Source organism: Eimeria acervulina, genomic scaffold, assembly GCF_000499425.1.
Source record: "Eimeria acervulina Houghton genomic scaffold, Eah_scaff99, whole genome shotgun sequence".
NCBI classification, from domain to species: domain Eukaryota; phylum Apicomplexa; class Conoidasida; order Eucoccidiorida; family Eimeriidae; genus Eimeria; species Eimeria acervulina.
In genome coordinates, this window is record NW_013549490.1 from 46,772 (window position 1) to 68,266 (window position 21,495).

Here is a 21,495-nt window from a genome sequence, read left to right on the forward strand (position 1 = left end):
CCTCAGGTGTGGTCTCCGTATGCTTCGTGATGAACAACAGTAGCAATGGTTGCAAATGTTGTTCAAATCAGCACAGAAAAATATGCTACTGGGCGTTTTTCTTGCAGAACGGCTGGAAAATCTACGACGGCTAAAACGCCTTGAGTATCTTAATGTCGCACTGAATAATATTGCTGTCGTCGAAAACCTCGAGCGCTGTGAAAGCCTAAAGAAGGCATGTAGAATGCTTGACAGACACGAATTTAGTAGCCTTGCGAGGCCTCTGCAGAAGTGTCACATGACTCCTCCCGTTCTGGCCAGAACAAGGTAGAGAGGTTTAGTGGCTTTTGGCAGCAAACATTCTTGAGTCCACACTTCATATGCCACCTACTTTGTGCAGCTCGACCTCACTGTGAACTTCATCGGCTTGCCAAGGCTGGAGGAGTCACTCAGCAACCTAAAACAAATAAACTCTCTTGAGGACCTGTATCTCATGGGAAACCCATGCACAGAGTGAGAAATTGGGACCTCACTGTATTCCAGCTTGTCTCTGCGCAAATGACAGGCACCTTTGTAATGATGATAGTGGGGGGCGCTGGAAACACATGCCAGCTCGTGCGTTGATGCCTACAGATGGAGGGGGTTCAGAAGCTTTACAATTGCGAATTTACTTCAGCTGAAGCAGCTAGACGGAAAGGTGGTGACCCCCGTTGAACGCATACAGGCTCTGCGTGCACTTCCAGTTTTGCAAGAAGACCTTGCCAAAGAAATCCAACGTCAGGAGGATGCTCCAGGCAAGGAAAGAAGCGCAGGCTCACTTCGAAATTTGTGTACTTCCTGTGGACTACAGCTGCCCCACGGTATTGAAGACCAATGTGCGCCATCACCCTGTAAAACTGCTCAGCGGACGCTTTTGAAAATGCATATACGCGGGAAAATCGCAAAAGGATGTATCAAGAGATGGCTCACGTAAGCTGTGAGGTGCCCTTCGCACTTACTGATAAGTTTGCAGCACATGACGGCCGTGCGCTCCATAGAGACTGTGTGGTTGGCTTGAATACCACAAAAACGCCAGCTACATCTTGCTGAGAAAGTGCTGGATATCATACGCCTTCATATGTATTGCTGCATGACCCTTGTTTCAATTCAGAAGGCAGAACCGAATAGAAGCAGTGCGGCAGAACGAAAAAGCCAGGCAAGCCCAAGAAGGACTACTCTGTAGTTGATTCTTTGTTTCCCTCACACAGCAGCCCCATTCGGCGTCTAGGGTTCACGGCATTGGTTATGTTCCTGCAGACCCAGCCATTTCAAACGTATAACAGCAAGGGTGAAATTCGTCAATGCAACCAAGGTACGAATTATATAACTGTGCAGCTCGGATTCTCCCCTGCAGAGAGTGCATGTGTTGTTTTCGGTGCACCGCACAACGGAAATATGCAATATGCAGATAATTACTGAGGTTTTCAGGCCGTCTAAAATTCACCATGGACTCTTACAGCCATCCCGGCATGATAGTTGTGACATTTGAGTTGCCACGGTAAGCTATGTATATCTGTCCTGATCCACGAACGAAAGTGAAAAACACTGACTCACAGGGGAACTCTGCAATTCTAGCACTTCGCGATTTTCACTTCGCAGGCATTTGTCAACTATGCTTATCGACGTTGATGTTCATCCCAACTATCTTCGAGTAACCGTTAAGGGTAAAAGAAGGATCGCGAGCCTTGAAATTTTTGTTGCCGAATACGGGAAAGTGTTGACTTTAGCTTCCTGAGGGTTATCAATATTTCAACTTTGTTCTCCCCCACACGCCGGTGTTCGTTTCGGCCAGTATTAGCTATACTGCTATCTGTTTACTGGTCAGGTAAGGTAACTCAGTTAAGGATCCTTGAAGAAATCTCTCCTGACAATACCAAGGTTAGTTCGCCATCAGCTAAGACAGCACAATCCTTTTTAAACGAACCAAATTTCGTCTAAGGACGGTTTTTTCTGCTCGGCCCAACATCTATGGCATCATAACATACGCCACAAAATCGTTGCCGACGAGTATGGGGAAACCATCGCAAGGAAAATTTGCAGGCATTTTTAGCTGCAGCCGTTTGGAATGGCATTTGCAGTTTTTACAAACCGTAGTGAAACCATCCGAGACTTTTGAAAACACAGTTGCGTAGCTGCGTTTATATGGGTTAGACCACAATCACAAATTGCTCTTCTCATCTGACGTTGCACAGAATGACGCCTCCAGCTTCCAATTTTTTTGCACTAATGGTAAAGGCATGCAATGCCGGATGCCTGAGTAAAATGCATTCCAGTCACATTGGCAAGTTAGAATTTTCTCGGCAGCAGAAGGACCAAACACATACGCGCTCAATACTTGCCGCAGGTGCCACTATGTCCACATGATGAACGTGCCATTCTGCTCGTGAATTCTTTTTCCTACGCTGCAAAAGAACAACCTACCTTCAGTGCTAGAAGGCGATTATGTGCAGGTGCTGCGCTCACAAACCACTGGCGACCTGCGAATTTGTATGCCAAAAGTGGAAGTGCATGAGGGAATTCAGTGCATGGATCTTTCGGGTGACCTACGCCACGAAAGCAGACAAGCAAACTCAGGTATTCCTCGGTCCTCTGTGTCGCACACGATAGAAAATAAATTGGTATTGTGGCGGAAAAGCGCATGACAGTGATTTTGTGGGCTGTCCTTACCAGGGAGGTGTGCTGCCCATTGCACAAATACGTCGGCGGTTTCTGCAGCTACTGCAAACCAGCATGCAGAAGAACAGAAACCGGCAAAAACTTTGCAAGAAAGTGACCCGCCTCCGCTTGAGGATATCAATATCTCTATCCAAATTGGAGAGCCTCAGCAACTCATCTCACAACGAATACGCTGACTGAGTGACTAGCTGTTGAAAAGGTTGTGAGGGTATGGCTGCTAACACGCTTCTTCCTCCGCGGGGGACTTGACACATCTGGAAGAAAATTGCATCTGCCAGGATAACAACATGGTGTAAGGCGTAAGGGTCAATTGACCAAGGAACCAATGCTGGGTTTATGTGGGGGCATTTGTGCTCAACCTCGTGCCGAAGCCTAATTCATTTTCAAGTTGGGGAGCACGAGCGCAGTTCGCTCGCTTGACACAGGGTGTGGGGAACTCGTCGGGGCATCAACCCTAGTGCCGAATATGTCCAATCAAGATGCGCCGTCGCTATGAGTATTATCGTGCATCAATCCTTAGTAGCGCAACAGTTGGTGGGGAGAATTCGCATGCATAATCCGTCGTTATCTTTCGTCGGCATGTCTTGGCTGCCCTTAAAAACGAGCGTTGCCACGCGGACCAGCTTAAAAGGGAGAAGTGGGAACTTGGTGAAAGCCTCGTGAATGCAACTCGAAGGGCTGACCATCTGAAGGCATGGCTTCCAAACTCTACCATCAAGCAGAACTTTGGATGAAGATGACTCGGTGCGCTTCGCTGCGGCAGGCCGGTTCAGTGGCATGGCTAGTGGAGACGGCATACGAGGTCAACTGCGGTTAAATAACTTCCCATAATTTTAATTAGTTGTCATCAAATGGCACTTTTCTCGTACTTTGTGTTTTGCTGTGGAAGCCATTAGGGCTACCAACAGACTCAAATGCTCGCCCGAGTTATCGACCAATTTCCTTCAGAATAAGAGAGTATCTATGGGCTGTTTTTATGTACTGACTTTCGAAGAACAGCACTTGTCAGAAAGAAAGGTGAGAACAGCCGAAGCGGGGTGGACTACACCTCACGTCCCAGCACTCCTCCAGTGTGTGTACTACGGTTCTAATAGGACTCACTCCACCTAAATTCAACGGCATTTTGGTTTTTTTGCCTGGAATGAGTTTTTAAATTATTCCGTTGAATGTCAACATAGCATCTTTCCGAAGTTTGTAGCCTGCCCGAAACTAGTGTGTCTCTACTTGCTTTCAACCTGGAAACAATGCCTAAAAGCAGAAGGTGCGTACTTGACAAATCCTCTTAGTGAAACAAGTCAAGGAGGTTCAACGCCTTTGTCGTTCTAAAATGTGTGACGAGGATAGGACCGTGGTTAAGGAACACTGCAAGCTTGGATTTGCTACCTGAATGCCTACTCTTTATGCTCAAAGAGAACAAAACCCTGCTTAGGATGCCCGATGCAGGCGCAGGATGATCACACAGGCATTTGAGGGAACGTCTTGTGAGGATCCTCGACAATAATTCTCTACTGCATGCATAACTGGGCAAACTAAGGGCCAGATGATCGGTTGGGCAGTTGCTCCCAAAAACAATAGTCGCAACGAAGCCGAAAGAAGCTTGAATATCGGCAACGTATTGCGCGATGAGTTACGCTGCATCTGTAGCAAGGGGAGTTCACACATGCTGACTTCCCATCCTTTCTACCTGCTCGCCTGTCCATGGGCACCACTAGACTCAGGAGCGTTGCAATCTAGCTTTAAGGCCTTTTGGACATTGCTAACCCAATCGACAAACGCCGCAACTGGAGGGGACCTGAAAAGCCGTTACGAACAGGATATTACGACAGCAGCGGGTGTTTTATCGGGTGACCGTGAGGAATAGGACGCCATTGCTGAAAACAAAGTAAGAAGTATATATTCGTTAGCCAGATTTCCACACCTGGAGGTCTGTTTATCCTTGAACTCGGGAAGCATGTGGGGCTGGAGGGAAATCTGTCCTATTTTGCAGTCCGAATTCCCCTTAGACCTACAGCGTAGATCTGACACACCTTGGCTGTGACCCCCACGTTCCGTACCATCGTTATCCACTGCCAGAGATGACACAGATACGTTAAGGTTTTGGCCGCCATCGCTTGTCTCATGTGCTTTGCTCATGGCTTTCCGTAGAGTGGTTCGAGCTTCTGCGCGTCCGCTCCCCACCCGTCCAGTCGTGCCTAGACGCGCCTGCAAGCGAGAAGGGTGGAATTCGCTGAGTTGTCCTTATGTACAGTGTATGCAATATTGTACGAAATGGAATCGAAACAACAGCAGACTATGTCTAGTGTATAGAATCCCTCAGTGAATCACCTGCATCCTCCCAAACTGGATATTGGCAATGTCCTCAACCAACCTTACAACCAGTCCAAACATGAACTCCAGTTCTTCGTGCCTGCCTTTGCTATCCTTGATAGCAGAGTGTAAGGCTGATATTCGCTCGTCTAAGGCAGTATCCTGCGAAACTACACACGCTTCGTCGTTACCAGATGAAGGTGTGCAGGCAACAGTGATTCAGATAACTGATGCAAATCTTCGGGTAGGGCGAGCAGATTGTTCCAAAAGGCCAACTCAATGAGTTCACGAAGTAGCCCGTACAGCAATGGAAAATGAATCCTGCCTTTCTTAAGCCTAACCTGTGCAGTATTGTAATCTTGCAACTTTTGAATGTTCCCCGACAGAGTCTGCAGGAATTTTGTCAGCAGTAATCGCCGAAAACCTCAGCAATGCCTAGGAGCTATATCCCCCTCCAATAAATTCAAATGTTGTCTTCCGAGAACTGGCTGGGTCAAGCTTACCGCGTTCTTAGATGTTACTTCGAGCCCTAGGTTTTCCAGTTCCTTCCTATCTGCTTTTGAGGCATCAAGCTGCTTCACGGCAGTCCAGATAAGCAAAACGTCCTTCATCATATTCTTGACATCGTCTGAGCATAGTCAGCACTTCGCTGCCATTGTGCACTTCTTGAACTATTTGTTGCCAAGAAGGCGGGGCTCGATGAGATGGAAGAAATACAGCCTCTCTGTATGACCCCAAATATTTGGTTGGATGCCTTATTAAAGTAGTGCAAGCGGATCACCATCTCTTGCTAGAAGGGCAAGTTGCCCGGACAGCTGCGTTACCATGGCTTCTGCGCTTTGCACACGCTCCTCAGCATCCCGACGGAAATTTGCGTGTATATCGAGTTCGGCGGCCATCTGGAAGACGATGCGTAGATATGGTTGGAAGGATACATTTTTATTACCATCCACACTTGATTATGTGATACTAATGGGCTTCACTCATGAAGCTTTACATTCGTAGTGAAAGTGCTATTTCTTGACCAAATCCGCCTCTGAATGGCTCACTTTTGACATAGCCTCTGCGCCTTCTTTAGCTTTATGTTCAAGCGCAAGAGCGCGCTCCTGAATGGTTAATCAAATACTCGCCAACTTGATTGGTGTGTCGCAAACAAAGATACTCGACCTGGACAAGGCCCGTGTAGCGTATGATCTTGCATCGGTAAATTTAATTGCGTGACAGATACGATCTTAAGCGTGTATATTTACACTCAGCTACGCTCGGGCCAAAACGCAGAAGCAGCCTTGTTCTAAAGCATCGAGAACCAGAGCGGTTGGAGGCGCAGAAGGGGACTCACCATAGTTGACTGCAGATAACTCCACAGTTCTGTATTTCGCTCGACCAGTAAGTCGGTCTTGTGGGCCTCTGCTACAGCTCCCTCCTCCAGTAGCTTCAGCCGAGGGTTCACGGTGCCATCCAGGAGCCCATGCACATCTGGTACTAGCTTTTTAAATTCCTCTTTCACATGCTCAATCTCAGAGGCCCATCGAGCTTGGTAAAACCATCGTCGGAAGGAGCTGCGAAGCTGCATTTACACTCGACCATTAACGACTGCGAAACTACAAGGGTCAGCAGAGTACTGTTCGTCATTTTCATCCCGATACCCCTGGCGTCGGTTCGTCCCATCATCAGGACTTCTTGTTCAAACTCAAAAGCATAAGCATGCCTTTGACTTACTGTGCTACAAATGCGATTGGCTAACAACGCAAGCCCATACTTTCTTCTGCTTGCCAGCCACGCCTGTTCCCTCCATCTGCGCAACAGCCCCACCCCGACAATTTTTAACGCCACATCAGAACTCAGATATTCAAACACGCTAAACAAAAGCCTTGAGAGCCCTTCAATCTCCCATGGCTATACAGGGCAACGTGGTGTTGGATAAGCTAGGTGTTCTCTTCAAGCGCCATTCGGCAGGCATAGGCTTGCAATCACCCAACCTGAGCAGTACGGATCGTTTCACGTCTTTCTGCCTGTTCGTTTCAGCAGCCTTTGCGAGTATGTCCAAACAGTAGCTTATGCGCAGATTCATCCTTTTCTCCACTTTGCCACTGAGTGCTTGAATATCACTTTGATGCTTTTGCAATTCTGCTGAGGATATGGCTTCAAGGGACTGCTCAACTCCTTTCCAAAGACCCTCATATTTATTCTCGACCGAATGTGCTAGCTCTTCTTGACGCCGCTCAACCTAAGTGTGTCATGCACGTGAAGGCAAGCGCTTCCTCTCCATCCGAGTATGGAAGCCGCTATGCTCCGTCAGATGATTCTTGGTCTGTCTATACTTCTGAGGGAAGGCTTCTGTTTGTTTTTTGTGTCTCAATCGTGAACGGCGCGTTACAGTGCTCTCACCTCAGTGCACCGCGCCTCTGCTGCTTGGCATTGAACGGCAGCAGCCGCCTGACAGGCCTTAAGTGACCCGAATTCTGGCAGAATCTCTTTGAACTGATCGTCTAGACTGCTTTGCTTATTTTCTACATCCATTACCCTAACTTGCAGGCTGCTCGCAGCAGCTCCGTGGCTCTCTATCTGACAGCACAATCCAAGTTATACGAAAATGCCTGGTCTGCTGGGATTTGTTGTTGGAGAAGAACCAATCCGAGGGAGTTCAATTTCGGGCTTTCTACCAACAGCATGCAGTCCAGGTTGGAATCTAAACAAAAGTAGCTCTTATGCAGAAGGTTGTTGTAAATCACTAGATTACCACAGCCTTTCGAACTGCGAAATATGGTCCAGATGCTAGAGCAACGAAGGGAGTGCCCCTTACTCACTGCATAGTTTGATATAGTGCATAGTTTATTTTGCATGTCAGCGTTTGCATGGTGGGCGGACCTCACTTTTGAGTCAAGCAGAGAGATCTGCGACTGAAAAGATTTGATCTCATTGTGGTCGCTGTCATATCTTTCCATCTTCTCTCTGATACGCAGCTTATCCAGTTCATCAAGTCTTTCTGACAGCCTTTCAGTTGCGTTCTGCAGCTTTTGCAGAGTTTGTTGCTGCTCCTTTACTCCATGCTCTTCACTAGCAAGCTTCTTGAGCAGCTCATCGAAGGCAGATGCTAGATCATCTTGGCGCTTGTGTATAGTCTCTTGGGAGCGTAGCAGTTGAGCCAAGAACTCTTGTAGGCGCGCTGTCTCTATGTGAAGCCCGAAATCCAAATTCGAGTTATCCATTTCAGCATTGCGATTTCTGGATCACAGGGCTTTTGATTATGTGCTACTTCGTTACGCGGCACTGTTCGCTGTGTATTGCAGTTCTGCTAACACAGCACACCTCGAGACCGACAGGAGTAGAGCAAATTTGTTGAAAACTGCACGCAAATATCAATGGAATGCATAGTGCAGAGATTCGTGGCCAAATCCTAGAAGAAGATTACAAACGCTATGGACGAGCGTGCGTGTAGCATATGGGTAGGCCGGCGGTGGCACCACGTCTCCTTTTCCATGAGACTGCAAAATAGAATATGTCTGGCGCGTTAGGTTTCTCAAAACAACCGGAATACTCCGTGTTAGTTTATCATACAAAGATTCCTTCTTGTTGCAGCTGTTTAGCACGCGTCGGCCCAGCAGATGCATGCATGCGTCACAGAATCACGAATCGCGGGGCTGGGCTCGTTACATGCATGCGCTGCTAGAGCTGTCCTTTCGTACTGGCAAAAGTGATGCTCTTGAGCATTTTAAGAAAATATGAAACCTCCATATAATCAACAAAAGTATACAACTCTCGTAATATACGCGAGTGTTTGCGCTCAATGTAAAACCTTGAGTTGGAATGGAACGGTCCGTCGAAGCTACTTTGTGCACGTTCACTTGCTAGACGCTTTAGTGCAAGTGCAAGTGGCTTGGACTTGTCTGAAAATTTTAAAAAGTAAGTGCCCTTCTCAAGTGCAGTTTTCTGTTCTTATGAATCCGTCAGCAGTTTGGGCCCTCGAACCACTCCCTAGACGTGCTTTGCATCACTTCAGCCTGCGAATGATGTGCGACAGCTGTAGTCTACGGCACATCACAACAGTCTTTGGCGGTGGGTCTGCAAAGACACCTATGGAAACGCCTGACCAACTTGCAGAAGCTTAAAAATTGTCCTACGCAGCTAGCTTCGTTGTAGAAGTTGTGCTTGCTTGAACGCCCCGTTAGGCATTCATGAGAAAACACCTGACTACGGAATTCATAGCCTATCTAACTCCGAAGCGGCGTACGCAATGCCTATGTAGTTGTAAGAGCAAAAAATACGGGCACAATTGTCTGTCCTGTCACGATTCCCTTATGAAGCAGAGTGGGACATCATCAGTAGGGAGGAATATTCTTTGCCGACAAATAGTACGTCTTTACCCTGTATTATTTTGCCGCACATTTTGTTTAGGGGGGATCCCTGAAAATGCATCAGTAGGATGTGCTTCGACTTAAGCGTATCTGCAGCCTCTCTTTGAAGGCGCTTCGAAGGCGGAGTTTGCGTTGGAGACGACATGAGAATTAGAGATATTCTTTAGTGGTTTACCTTATAGAAGAAATACCCTTCGCCTTTTACTTGCAATGGAGAGCAAACAAACAGACGACTTGAGGCTTTCTGCCGTGATTGGCATCAACGGTACCTCCAAGAGATGTGTTGTCATGCATCCTGACAACCAAAGGCTAATATTTGCCCTTGGATATTCCGTTGTTGTCCGCGACCTCAAATACAGCTCAGAAGCTTTCCTATGCGGGCACGACAACCGCGTCACCTGTATCGCTGTAAGCAAAGATGGGAAATATCTCGCCAGTGGGCAGATGACGCACCCAGGGTTTGTTGCGGACATCATTATTTGGAGCCTCGAAAAGTTAGTAGAGCTAGGAAGACTCAGGTGGGGGTCTCGTACTATACGGAGTTAAACCCAACTGCCAATCCCGTAGATTGCACTGATGTCTTGGACCACACGTTAATCGTGTGTGCATTGGTGGAATTCAGCTTTCATAAGGTCTCAGTTGAGTGCCTTGACTTCTCCTGTGACGGCAAGTTCCTGGCCAGCTTAGGTGGGGAGAGTTGTAACACCTTGGTGTTGTGGAGCGTTGAGGAGAGGAAAGCCCTTTGCCGGACGGCGGCTGCACTGGACTCGTCGAAATGCTTGACATTTTACAACAAATCGCCGAACATGCTTGTCTCTGGTCCGTCGATACACAGCACTGAGCCCATGCTGCTCTTATTCAGACAGTTGTGCCAATGGTTGCACGAACGAAGACCATTAGACGCTGGATGTTTGTTTGCCTGCTCAGCTGGAGCCTCTCATGTTCGCATTTGGGAAATTGATGCTGCTACAAAGAAAATGACACCACGAGATTGCAATCTTGGTAAACTCCGCAGGACATGCAACTCACTTGTCCTCCACCCGGCCGATGAATTTGTATACTGCGGGACTCAATCTGGTAAGACATTGTCTCCAAGAGATTGCGGAGGACAGAAATTCATAAAGTTTTCACAGCATTTACAGGTATCGGTGAATTTGCCTAATAGTCATATCCCTTCATGTCACTGCATTTCTCAGGGGATATCCTAGAAATATCACTACGGACGGGGCTATTTACGCGAAGTGGGCCCCCCAAGCGGCAACTTGAGGCGGGAGTTACTGCAGTGGCTCTTGTCCGCAGTCAACTTTTTGCAGGCACTGAAGACGGCCAGCTGCTTCGCCTGGGGACAGACAGACTGTCTCCAGCCAGCTTGTGCCAGGTTTCTGGAGCGATTACCTCTCTCGTTGCAGCTCCTGACAGCTCCATGCTGTGGGTTGCTACGTCAGCGAACAATCTCTACAGAATCGATGCTCGCACGCTTACACCTCACCTCAAGCATTCGGCGCACGTTGGGAGCATAAACCAAGCGACATTTCCGGAGGAATGTTCTCAAGTAGTGGCCACGTGCTCATTATCAGACGTGAGGATATGGGACGTGAAGACGTACAAAGAAATTTTAAGAATTCAACTCCCTGGTGTGGAGTGTTTGTGCGTGGATTTCGCTCCGGATGGCTCCTCCATAATAACCGGGTGGAAAGACGGAAGAATTCGGGCATTCACCCCCGAAACAGGAAAGCTGCTCTTTTGCATTGAACAAGCACACAAGGATGGAGTCACAGCGATCGCAGCTACTCGGGTCGGCAAGAGATTGGTATCGGGTGGGCTCTCAGGCCAGTTTAGAGTGTGGGATGTCCAAAGCAAATCTCAGGAAATGCTAGCTAGCAAGAAGGAGCACCGAGGAAGAATCTGCAGCTTGCGACTCCGTCGAAACGATATGCACGTATGTTTACATAGAAAAATGTTCGACGCGTTACACCGAATACAGCGGCGGCCGACGAAATGTGAAGACGCCGACACAATCATGTACACAGGTTTGTCCTATTTTCCAGGTGGCATGTCCATTCAGGCGCTCACCGCTGCTGAGGATGGCACGATAATTGTGTGGGACATGGCAACATACACTTCTATTCTATCGATCAATGAAAGTACAATCTTCCGAGTGCGTTTCAAGCACCGAAAATTTCAACCACGCAGTGGGCATAGAATCACGTGCATCCACGCAAACATTGTAAAGAAACTGAAAGTACTTTGCACCTCCCTTTGATTTATGCAAATGAATGCGCAAAATGCTGGCAGAGTGCGACGTACTGTGCGGATGAGGTTCACATCGTGGCAACAGGGAGTGATCGGAAGGTGCACTACTTCGATGCTCTAGACGGTACAAAAATCAGGGATTTCGAGGTCGCAGACGAAGGGGATGTTCATTGCATTACTTACCATCCAAAAACCAATTTAGTCTGTACCGGTCAGCCAAGCTTCCAAACACCAAGTAGAGTAACACTAACACAACCGGCATTCCGGATATGTTAGCAGTATGGGGGAAGTCCAGCGACGTGCACACAAGATCGAATTCGAACTATTATGGAAGCCTTCATGCTCGTCTATTCCCAGGTGGAGATGACCGCTTCCTTCGACTTTGGGAATACGATTCTGGCAACTGTATCGCGCAAGCCCGCTGGCATGCCGATACAGTGCGGTGCGCTTGCTTTAGCCCTGACGGTAGTGTCCTCGTATCTGGTGGTGACAGCGGAGTCATCCACTTTTGGCAGATTTCTGAGCAGCTTCATCTACAGAACACTGCCGGGGAGTAGTAGGTGGGGCACTAGAACTGTGAGCTTCTGAGTAAAATAGCACTGGCATACCTCAGTCACAGAAGACGAACTGTGAGAACCCCGTCGGATTTCTCCGGCTTCAACGATTTGTAGGCCTCCAAACCGGGCAGTCCAGAGGATTTACCCTTAGTTAGACCCTAAATCCTGGCGCAGGTGCAGCTACCAGTAGCTGATCACCCTGAAAGTCTCCAAGGGACATTAGCAAGGCGACACAAGGGCCTGGGGCTGCTGTAGAAAGGAAGCGGCAAACCGTAAATTGCTGCGCACCCTGTCGCAACTGCTGCTCCAAAACAACCCCACTTATCAGTATGCCTAAGCCTCCTATCGCTGCACGCACCAACACCAACGCGTAGACAATTGTTAAACAGTCACTTTGTTCATAGTAGCTTCACCTGCACGCAAGCAGGGATACATCCCTAACCTTCAGACACGCCGGTGTTACCCATGTTTCCCCCCTTCTCCCCAGCCCGCGCAGTGAAGTGGCGCACTGACCCTCTAAGAGGCGCACCCCTGGGTTGGGAGCCGCTCTGTAATGCGGCCATCAAAGCATAAGCAAATATATCTCATGAATAGACGATAACAAGCTGCACCAACGCGGAAGTGAAGCGGGGTTATTCACCTCACTTGTCTGGTACAAAAAAGGCCGCCTTACATGCTGTAGTGGTTAACCCTTTTCCAGTGTGAGTTTGGAAAGACCTGCAGCCGCCTGAATAGTAAGGAGGAAAGTGAACGGGAGTCATTTCATACAACGGCAATTGCTGGGCGCAATGCCTGATATACATGGCGCACACCCAGCAACCATACAGTACCAATATAGTTGCTGGCTGCACCAGTAACCATATTGGTACTACCCTTGATGTATGATATTGCCGCCACTTCTACCACTGACCAGACCTCGTGGAGCTCCTTCTGACGTCCCTGATACTAATGCTGTCTGTCAATGAAATTGTGTTAGTAGCAGGCGACTGCTTGGTGCGTTTTCAAGTCCTTGGCTTTCTACGAGAGCCGAATCCAGCGGATGTGCCACTGTCAACGGTTGTTAGGAAGAGGGGGCTGTAGAAATCGGGGAGCACGGGTACTGGAGACGATGCCAAAAGTCTGATGAGGCACCTGGCGTCTGTCCGTTCCCAAGACGTTTCCTTTGGAATTTTTGTACTTGCAACGCTGGCGGCGGAAGTGTGCCTTCCTCTTGCTCCGTTGAATAAGCGGCGATGCGAGCAAAACCAAAGGACGAGCTTGCGGTAGACGATGGGAGACTCAGAAACTTCTGGACTTCTGCACGAGTGTAAGGGATAGCGGCTACCTACGAGCGGTCTCAATCTTCGACGGGTGTGGTTAGCTTCCTGTTGTAGAGGCAGGAAGCTCTAAGAAGCGAAGAGCTTGCATGAGAAACAAGCGGGTTTGTCCTTCTAGGAACCACCGTTTCTAACGGAGTAGTTGAAGCACATGATGCAGGAGCTGCAGGTGCTCATTCCCGTTCCAACTGAACTCATGAAATGATGATTGAGCCCTCCCTGTCTGGGAAGACTAAATGGTGTCCAAGCTGTTGCTGCATTTCTGCAGCTGCATTTCTGCAGCTGCATATCTGCAGCTGCAGTCAGGCGCCCAAAAGGTTTACGTAGATTTTCCTAGTTTGCGAGTGCTGGTGTGCAACGCAGGCATGAACCTGTTGCTGCGATGTGTTGCAATCCGCCGAAAAGCGCCAACGAAGTCAGACCATGAATAGATAGCTCCAGCCTTCGACCCGCCAGACAGTTTGTGCATTGGGAGCATCGGAAACTTCAATTTCCTCGTCACGTGATTTGCGGCTTTGAAGTCAACGCATATGCATTACATCCCGTCATTTCTTTCGCCAGTGCCGGATGGCTTCCAAATGGGCTAGTGGACGGTTTTAATTTGCTGTTTCCTAACGGTCCGTCTTCTTGTCACTCGTTTGTCTCTTCAAGATGAAAGGCCGTTTGTACCTCGGAGGAAAGCTTGGGGTGCGCTGCGCAAGTGCGGCGTATCTTGCGTCCGCCGCACTGCTGGGACGCTCCCTCCTCATAAGACGCATCTGAGAACTGTTCCTTCAACTCTGACTACTTCCTCTGTTCTGCGGGTGGAAACTGGATTGATTTGCTCGAAACGGCTGCCTTCATTTCTCCACCACGACGATATGCATGCATTTACCCGTCGTTTTCCTTAGGGTTTAGGGTTCTGCATTGAGTAGGTGCCTCCCCGCTTCTTAATTCCCCAGACCCTGGTTTTATTGATCTTACCGCAGGGGTGCAGATGCTGTTGGAGGCGCTGAGAGGTGCACTTTCTCATTGCTGCTTGGCACCTAGAGGTCAATAATTTCTGAAGGCAACATGCTAGCCCCCCACTGAATCAGCCATGGCATATTCAAGATTATCCCGTGAGCAGTTCCCACCGGGAAAGGCCGGTTTCGTGGCAAAGTGATCTGTCATCTAGTTGAACCTGCATTTTATTCCCACTGTATTGCAGATCCTCTTGTCCTGCTTGAGGCGCAGTCACAGGGACTGCGCCAATAAGCCTTCTTCTCGCCGTGTCATGGCACATCATATCCACTTCAGAGCATGCGTCATGTTCAGAAACGGCATGAAGCATTTGGGGAAGTTGGCCAGCTACACAGGTGACTCGGGGGTGGAACCGGACGTGTGCTGTTGTCCCCTTTTGCCCCGCGTTGTTGCATCGCACGTTCCGCACCGTGGAATTTTTCCCGAAAAGCAATGACCTGACTAAAAAAATAACCGTAATTGATAAAGAAAGTACACATAGCAGTTATAGCCCGTTGGATGAGTTTGATAGACAGAGCACCCCGCCAGCGAATCAAAAAGGTACTTACCCTTCCCAGCATCGTGGTGTCCGTCATAAGTGGCAGGCCGGCAAAGGCGGCAGCATTCAGATAATGAGTTACCTTCACGCTAAAGGCATTTTTCTCCTTAGTGTAGTGCTGAAGCTGGGGCGGCAAGCCAATTGTCGCTTCAGTCTCCATTGTGCTGGGGGGGAATGGGTTGAACAGAGAAGGACGTTAAAAAGGGCGTCTGAAGCTTTTTCCTTTGCTTTTTGGGGAGAAAGTGCATGGATAGTCAGTGCCGTGCACAAGTTTACCCAGCTGTGGGGTTAGCGTTCGTCGCTCGCTCCTGCCCAACTCAACGAGGCGGAGCTAGCATGTGTTACGAGTCCTCGATCTTAGCCGAGGGCCGTCATGAGCTGCAATATGATCAATGCACTTCAAAAAGGCGTTCTCAAGAAAGAATTCGACCCTCTTTTCAATTGCTAGTTGGACACAGTGGCACCAGGGCCTGGGGCTGGTACCCATACCTTTCTGCAATTGATACTGCAAATCACCCCTACATGCAAGCACTACCAAGCCACCCTTGCTGCATGCACTAACACTGTGGGCCCGTGGCTTTTGCTTGGCCCACATATTGAAAGACCGATGTTTTCTGGAAGCATTTGCTCCCGTGTATTACTGTACTGCGAGTTGCAGCACACCTTGCTGCTTGCTCAAAGGGCTTATTATTCCTGCAGTGCTTTATTTCTGGAGGCCAACAAATTCAATGGCCCCAAAGCAGAACGGAGGGACAGCAGCTTGCTAGCCAGCTTTCTTCAATGTCATCTGGGCGGCAAACAGTTGGGATGGGCGCCAGGGCAATTAAGCCCTTTGAGCAAGCGGCAAGGTGTGCTGCAACTCGCAGTACAGTAATACACGGGAGCAAATGCTTCCAGAAAACATCGGTCTTCCTGCCCTGATCGGCATCTTGAAAACAGTGGTTCAAGTTTTGTCCAGGCAAGGCCACCTGCTGTGACTCTTCCCACACACCGTCAAGCCCCTACTGTATGCACGGAAAAAACCAGTATGCTTATAGGCCTTCCAGAATAGAAAATTGCGTAAATACAGCAGCATTAGCTATGTTAGACATTACCTGCAAATTCTAGGACGGGCGCACATTGGCGGCGGATGCTGTTTGCCGCAGCTGCCGACCGTTCCGCATAGCCCTGTCCTAGGGAAATGCAGCTGGTTTTAGAGCGAATTTCTATGCTGGATAATGGAAACACGTGCATTGTATCCTCCGTAACCAGTCCGTTCTAGATATTGCCAAGACGAGCACCAGATGGCTGATTTCAATGTAAGCTCTGCCCTGTGTTTCCAAGATCTAGCGATTAAGCAGCCGACCTATACGCTTACATACGTGACTGTAGCATCAATGGAGTCTTACTTGAGTGGAAACCCAAGAGGCATTAAGCTTAACGATCCTAAAATATCCACGTGGTGCATGAAAGCCTGGCGAATACCGGTAGGACTAAGTTAGTAGAATAAGGCGCCTGAAAGCACGCTACCATACCTTCACTAGACTACGATTATGCACTTTTTGTTTATTAGAACGCCAAAATTACATACGTCCGGCGAAATTTGTGCCGCTGCAATCTACTAAGGCGCGGCATGCATACGAAGCCTGCGGTGGAAATGCAGGTGGTGAAATGGGGGTTGTACGAAGCGCGCAAATCTCGGTGTTTTCTGGGTTCAATAAAGGGCAACGAAAGAATCCAAGGCGTCTATTTGAAACGGGAATTAATGCATAGTTTCCCTAGCCCCTTACCGAACGAATGCGAGCCTAGAGGCGCTCCAAAATTGTGGAGCGCCGCCGAGCAGGATGAAGATTTCAGCACAGTGTCTTTAAAATGGAAACCAGCTGTCGTAACTCGGTAAGGAAATGCAAATTGGTAGGGGAGGGATGCGAGAGTACAGAATGTGCCTTTCGCAAGCCTAATTTGAAAAAAAGCGTGTGCTCACGGGAGTATTATCGGCCCGGCCGACGCTAAGACATACATGCGATCAATGCCACGGGCCACGTACTACGCAGGTATCGTTCAGATGCCCGCCGATGCAACTGAAGAATAGCTTTTCAGCGGAGAAACAGTTTGAATACACACATTCTGCGCAAAGCATTTCAACAGTGCTCTCTATAAAGCAAAGGCGTGCTCATCAACTCACGAATACTCCCAATACGCTTTCGGCCGGTCACAATAGGTTGCCCTTAGAGTTTGGTGTTAAACATTTGCAAGTGGAATCGCTGTGCCTACAAATGTTCGGGCTTCTCATGGCTACCATTCAAATCTTGCTTCTCCCGTTTGTGTTCGTTCCACTTCATCCGGCACCTTGATACGCATTCAAGAGACCGTTCTTCTAGCCGAGTAAACAACCATTATTAATGAGGTCAACACTAGCTAATCCAATTGGTGGTCGTCATCAAGCGCTTGCCATAATCAGCGTAGACACATTTTTACAAGAAACGCCGAAAATATTGAGTCCAACCTGACAGAGATGAGCCTTATGTAGCTTAGTTAAAGCGCTCCAGCTATTCTAATGAAATATGTCTATTTGACAGAATGAGCATTTCACGGAGTGGGTTCAGGTTTTCTGGAGCGTAGAGAGGCCGCAGGCTGCTGAGTTTCCAACTCCAGTTTTTAGGACTATCTACCCCGGGAAGGTTGAACCTAGCCCGATCGTCAAGGCCCAGTATATCTTGGACTGGGAGAATGACGAGTTTCGCAACACTGAGGAGTGCCAAGTGGGTGAGGAGCCTGTGGGCCGCAGAGCTTGGAGGCTCTTCGCTTAGGCCTAAACGCACACCAGACAAACGGATGTAGGATTCAGTCGTGTAAGTTTAATTCTATAGGATAGAACTTTGTATATCGAAGCAAAACCCGTTGTTGATACAAATGCCTGTCAAGGGAAGTACAATCCTTATTTTTGACGAAGGAATGCCATTGTACTGTGGAACGATAATAGCATTCGCATATCAGTCTCACCAAAGTAGCTTAAGAGGTGCTTTTTTTCTTCAGCAGAAGCTGCCTTCCACCAGGACTGTGAAGTTGAGTTGTCATGCGTCCCGGTGTACACAACGCAATCTCGTGTGTGATTGTACGGAAGATGCTCGCAACGCAACCCCTTTTCTTTGTCCGCCCAGGCGAATTGCACGACGCGCATGCTAAAGATGCTGTACTTATCCCTAAGAGCTACGATTTCAGGGGTAATGAAGCCCAGGTCTTCTGCTATCAGCAACGGTGCGGGCCTAGATGGCTCGCCTCCGCCTGGGATGCCAAAGGAGTGCGGCGCTCCGGAACTTTTCTTCAGTGGCTTCGACTTTTCAATAACATGTTTGTTAATAATGTTAGCAAGCCTCTCCCTTACTGACGGCCGCTTGGTGTGTTTGGAAAGTGCCTCTGAGTATGCCGTAGCCACATTGACTCTGGGATTTTCCCAGCCCATGTTCTTGAATATTGCGTCGAACAGTTTCGTCCCAGGTCCCTTCACCCACTCCCCATCTCTGGCACTTTTATGCTGTATAGCAAAGTCATACGGTACTCTCCAATACGACTCAAACCCACGAAAGTGGTCAAGTCTACAGGCATCAAACTTCTCGAAACTATTCGCCAGACGGCGGGTCCACCAGCTAAAATTGGTGCGTTCGTGGGTATCCCATGCATAGACAGGATGCCCCCAAAGTTGCCCTTCGGCGCTAAAGTAGTCTGGAGGAACACCTGCATCGCAAGCGCTGAGTACCACACTCGGAGTCACTAGTAATGCTGTAGCTCTACTCGTGCATCACTCGTACTGTTATTAACGGTCTGCCCATGTGTTAGCGATATACAGGCCTCCTCACCAGAAACGTAGAGCGGCTTATTGGTAGTAATGTCCATCTGAAACATCTCGGAGTTGCTCCAGGCATCACTAGAGTGCATATTGACGTAAAATGCTATGTCACCCAGGATTTTGATGCCATTTGTGTTGGCCTGAAGACGCAGCTGGCTCCACTGTTGTGAAAGTATAAACTGCACAAACCGGTGGAATTGTGGTTGCAGCTGCTCAATCGGTCCCGCAACTTTCTTTTCAGTGACGCTCTCCCCTCCGGGAAGCAGCTCAAGGTTCTGCAGCAATGATTCATTCTTTACAAGACTTCTATATGACCGATATTCCTCGGGCCACTCAAGCCACGAGGAGGCATGGGGATGCCGTGCCTGTATGGCTTCAAATAGCACATACCCGTCTAGCCAAAATTTGTTGGTCCTGCAAAATTCATCATATTCTTCTGTCGGAGTCTTCCTAGTAAATGCATTGTACGCAAGGGCTAGCAATTCATCCTTGTAGCCCTTGGCTACATGGTAGTCAACAAAGTCTCCAGGTTCATTCGTATCCTGATAGGAGCATTCTGTGTTAAAGGGTCTCCTCTCCTGTTGCTTTGCCTGCCATTTGGCCACTAGCTGAGTTACTTCTTCGACGGTGACAAGCCCGAGAGATATTAAACCAGCAGGACAGACCAGCAAAGGGTTCAGTGCGAAAGAACTGGTGCTCAAATATGGACAACCGGGCTGAGACTGAGAATAAGTGCAAGGCCCGACGGGGAGCACTTGCCAATAGGAGAACCCGGCATCCTTAAGGTATGCTAGAAACGGTTCAGCACTTTCCCCGAAATCCCCAACAATTCCACACTTGCTAGGCAATGAAGTAAAGTGAAGTAAGACCCCTGCATCACGCCCTTCGTACATAAAATCCATTTTCTGTTATTAAATGTGGTAGATAGGCAGCGTGTATGGCCCGATTTGTCCTCTCGACACTGAAAAGGAGCCAATTTGAGGTCACTGGCGAGCACCGCCCATTGAGTCGTTCATTCTCTCCACTGGAACGACTAACGACATTCTTTTTAAGAAGCTTTGCACAACATAGTTTTCTGCATGGCACTGTATTTTACAGGAAGCCCCACTCGGTGCTCGCAGCAAAGACACCCTGGGGCTGCGTGCGGGACGATGAGAAAAAGAAACACCAGCCTCACAAACTTCACAACTTGCTAGAAATATAGCCTTTTTAACTAGCAGTACCCTTGAGGTTCAATGCAGCAGCGTTTCATATTGCTGCCACTGCGGAGAATCACCCCGTGACAGAGGGTCCATGCTTCGCCATACTGCCAATATGATCTACGCATGAATTTACTAACTCGGAAGGCAAAAATATGCCTTTGTAACGACTTCTGCAGAGTGCCCACGCGTATGAAGGTTGCAGTTGGAGCATTCAAAGGGGTTTAAATGCAACCATGCATTTGGACCACTTCGCAAACAATGATTTGGCTGGCTCGAGGAATCAACATTCCCGTCAAAGTTAAGATGCAGAACTTCCCCCTTGTTTGCCGTCAAACTGATTTCTTTCTCCATTTCGATTTTTCCCATTTGCAGCAAGCCTACTAGCGTCCGGTATGCGCAAAGCTGCCTATGGTTCGATTCTGTCTCACGAACATAACCATGGTAGGAGAAGCATGAGGCACGGATCTTTCTTGCCTTCATAGACACCGTCTTGTAGCTCTGTACTTATCACTGCGCTCGTACGCTCCCTTGTGTAAAAGCCATAGACATGTCGCGCAGCACGATTCGTTGCGAACAATGCCTGGAGGAAGAGAGCTCAGGAGATCCTTCAGAATGGTGTTCTGCAGTAAAAGCTGTGGACTCAGTCTTCTGTGCTGGGTTCTCATGGCTTGGGAATGATTTCATTCATCTTCTGTACGTAGAACCGGCGGGAAGTTCCCCATTTGCCCACATGAATTGTTGTTATTTACTGCAGGCAAGTCCAGCTACTAATAGAAAGATGGGGCGGCTTGCAAGGCCTGGAGGCTGGACTACAAAGGACAGCTTGCCATTACAACTTTAATTCTATGTTAAAAGACGGGAAAACTACACAAACTGGCCCGAAACACCACACGCAAAAGGAGCTTGAGAGCCCACCAGCACAACGCACACAAAACAGGTTTACAGAATTACTTCCTCCTCGAAGTTACACGCTGGTTGGCAGGTGCGATATGAAACCCCATTAGTGTCTTTTGTTTGGCTTCTACGGAAAAAGCCGCTGGCTGCTGCACAGTCCATCTTTGAACGGCATTGAGATGGTTGGCAATCTCCCATCCGAATATCAGAGTACTGCATGGCTTGCGCGGGCAATTTCTATACACCTCATGTGACAGTAGGTAATGTATGACTTTAGGAAACACTCTTTAGAACGTAGAGCAAGCTCTAGTTTTGAATGCCAAGTAAATCAGAAACGGCGCACCAGACACACACAATTCTTAGACTTGCTCAACCCTCTGTTTCTTCTGCTTTTTTAGTTCCACTTGTGCTTAGCCGCAGCCGTCCTTGCAAATCTCACCGTTGTCTAGCTGCGCCAGTTCAACTTCCTCCTCGTCAGGTACATTTCAACTCCTCAAAGCTGATGCCAGGCCTCGCACGGTACAAAGCCCCCAAAGCCTGTATGCGAAATA

General features: G+C 48.5%; 3 protein-coding genes across 3 annotated transcripts; 1 reads left to right on the forward strand and 2 right to left on the reverse strand.

Moving 5' to 3' along the window:
• Window positions 1-5,007: 5,007 nt before the first annotated feature.
• On the reverse strand, window positions 5,008-8,210 carry EAH_00016020 (hypothetical protein, conserved; the record flags this gene model as incomplete). The annotated part of the gene is made up of 7 exons (XM_013394022.1): window positions 5,008-5,163; window positions 5,505-5,629; window positions 5,783-5,900; window positions 6,051-6,107; window positions 6,341-6,568; window positions 7,390-7,566; window positions 7,875-8,210. 7 exons carry the CDS (start codon window positions 8,208-8,210, stop codon window positions 5,008-5,010), a joined length of 1,197 nt encoding a protein of 398 aa, XP_013249476.1.
• A 1,356-nt stretch (window positions 8,211-9,566) lies between these two features.
• EAH_00016030 (WD domain, G-beta repeat-containing protein, putative) lies at window positions 9,567-12,166 on the forward strand (the record flags this gene model as incomplete). The annotated part of the gene is made up of 7 exons (XM_013394023.1): window positions 9,567-9,850; window positions 9,979-10,175; window positions 10,284-10,433; window positions 10,553-11,173; window positions 11,405-11,514; window positions 11,652-11,733; window positions 11,967-12,166. The coding sequence occupies 7 exons, from the start codon at window positions 9,567-9,569 to the stop codon at window positions 12,164-12,166; spliced, it is 1,644 nt and encodes a 547-aa protein (XP_013249477.1).
• Window positions 12,167-18,772: 6,606 nt separating this feature from the next.
• On the reverse strand, window positions 18,773-19,750 carry EAH_00016040 (4-alpha-glucanotransferase, putative; the record flags this gene model as incomplete). Its single annotated transcript, XM_013394024.1, has 1 exon — window positions 18,773-19,750. The coding sequence occupies one exon, from the start codon at window positions 19,748-19,750 to the stop codon at window positions 18,773-18,775; it is 978 nt and encodes a 325-aa protein (XP_013249478.1).
• Window positions 19,751-21,495: the final 1,745 nt, after the last annotated feature.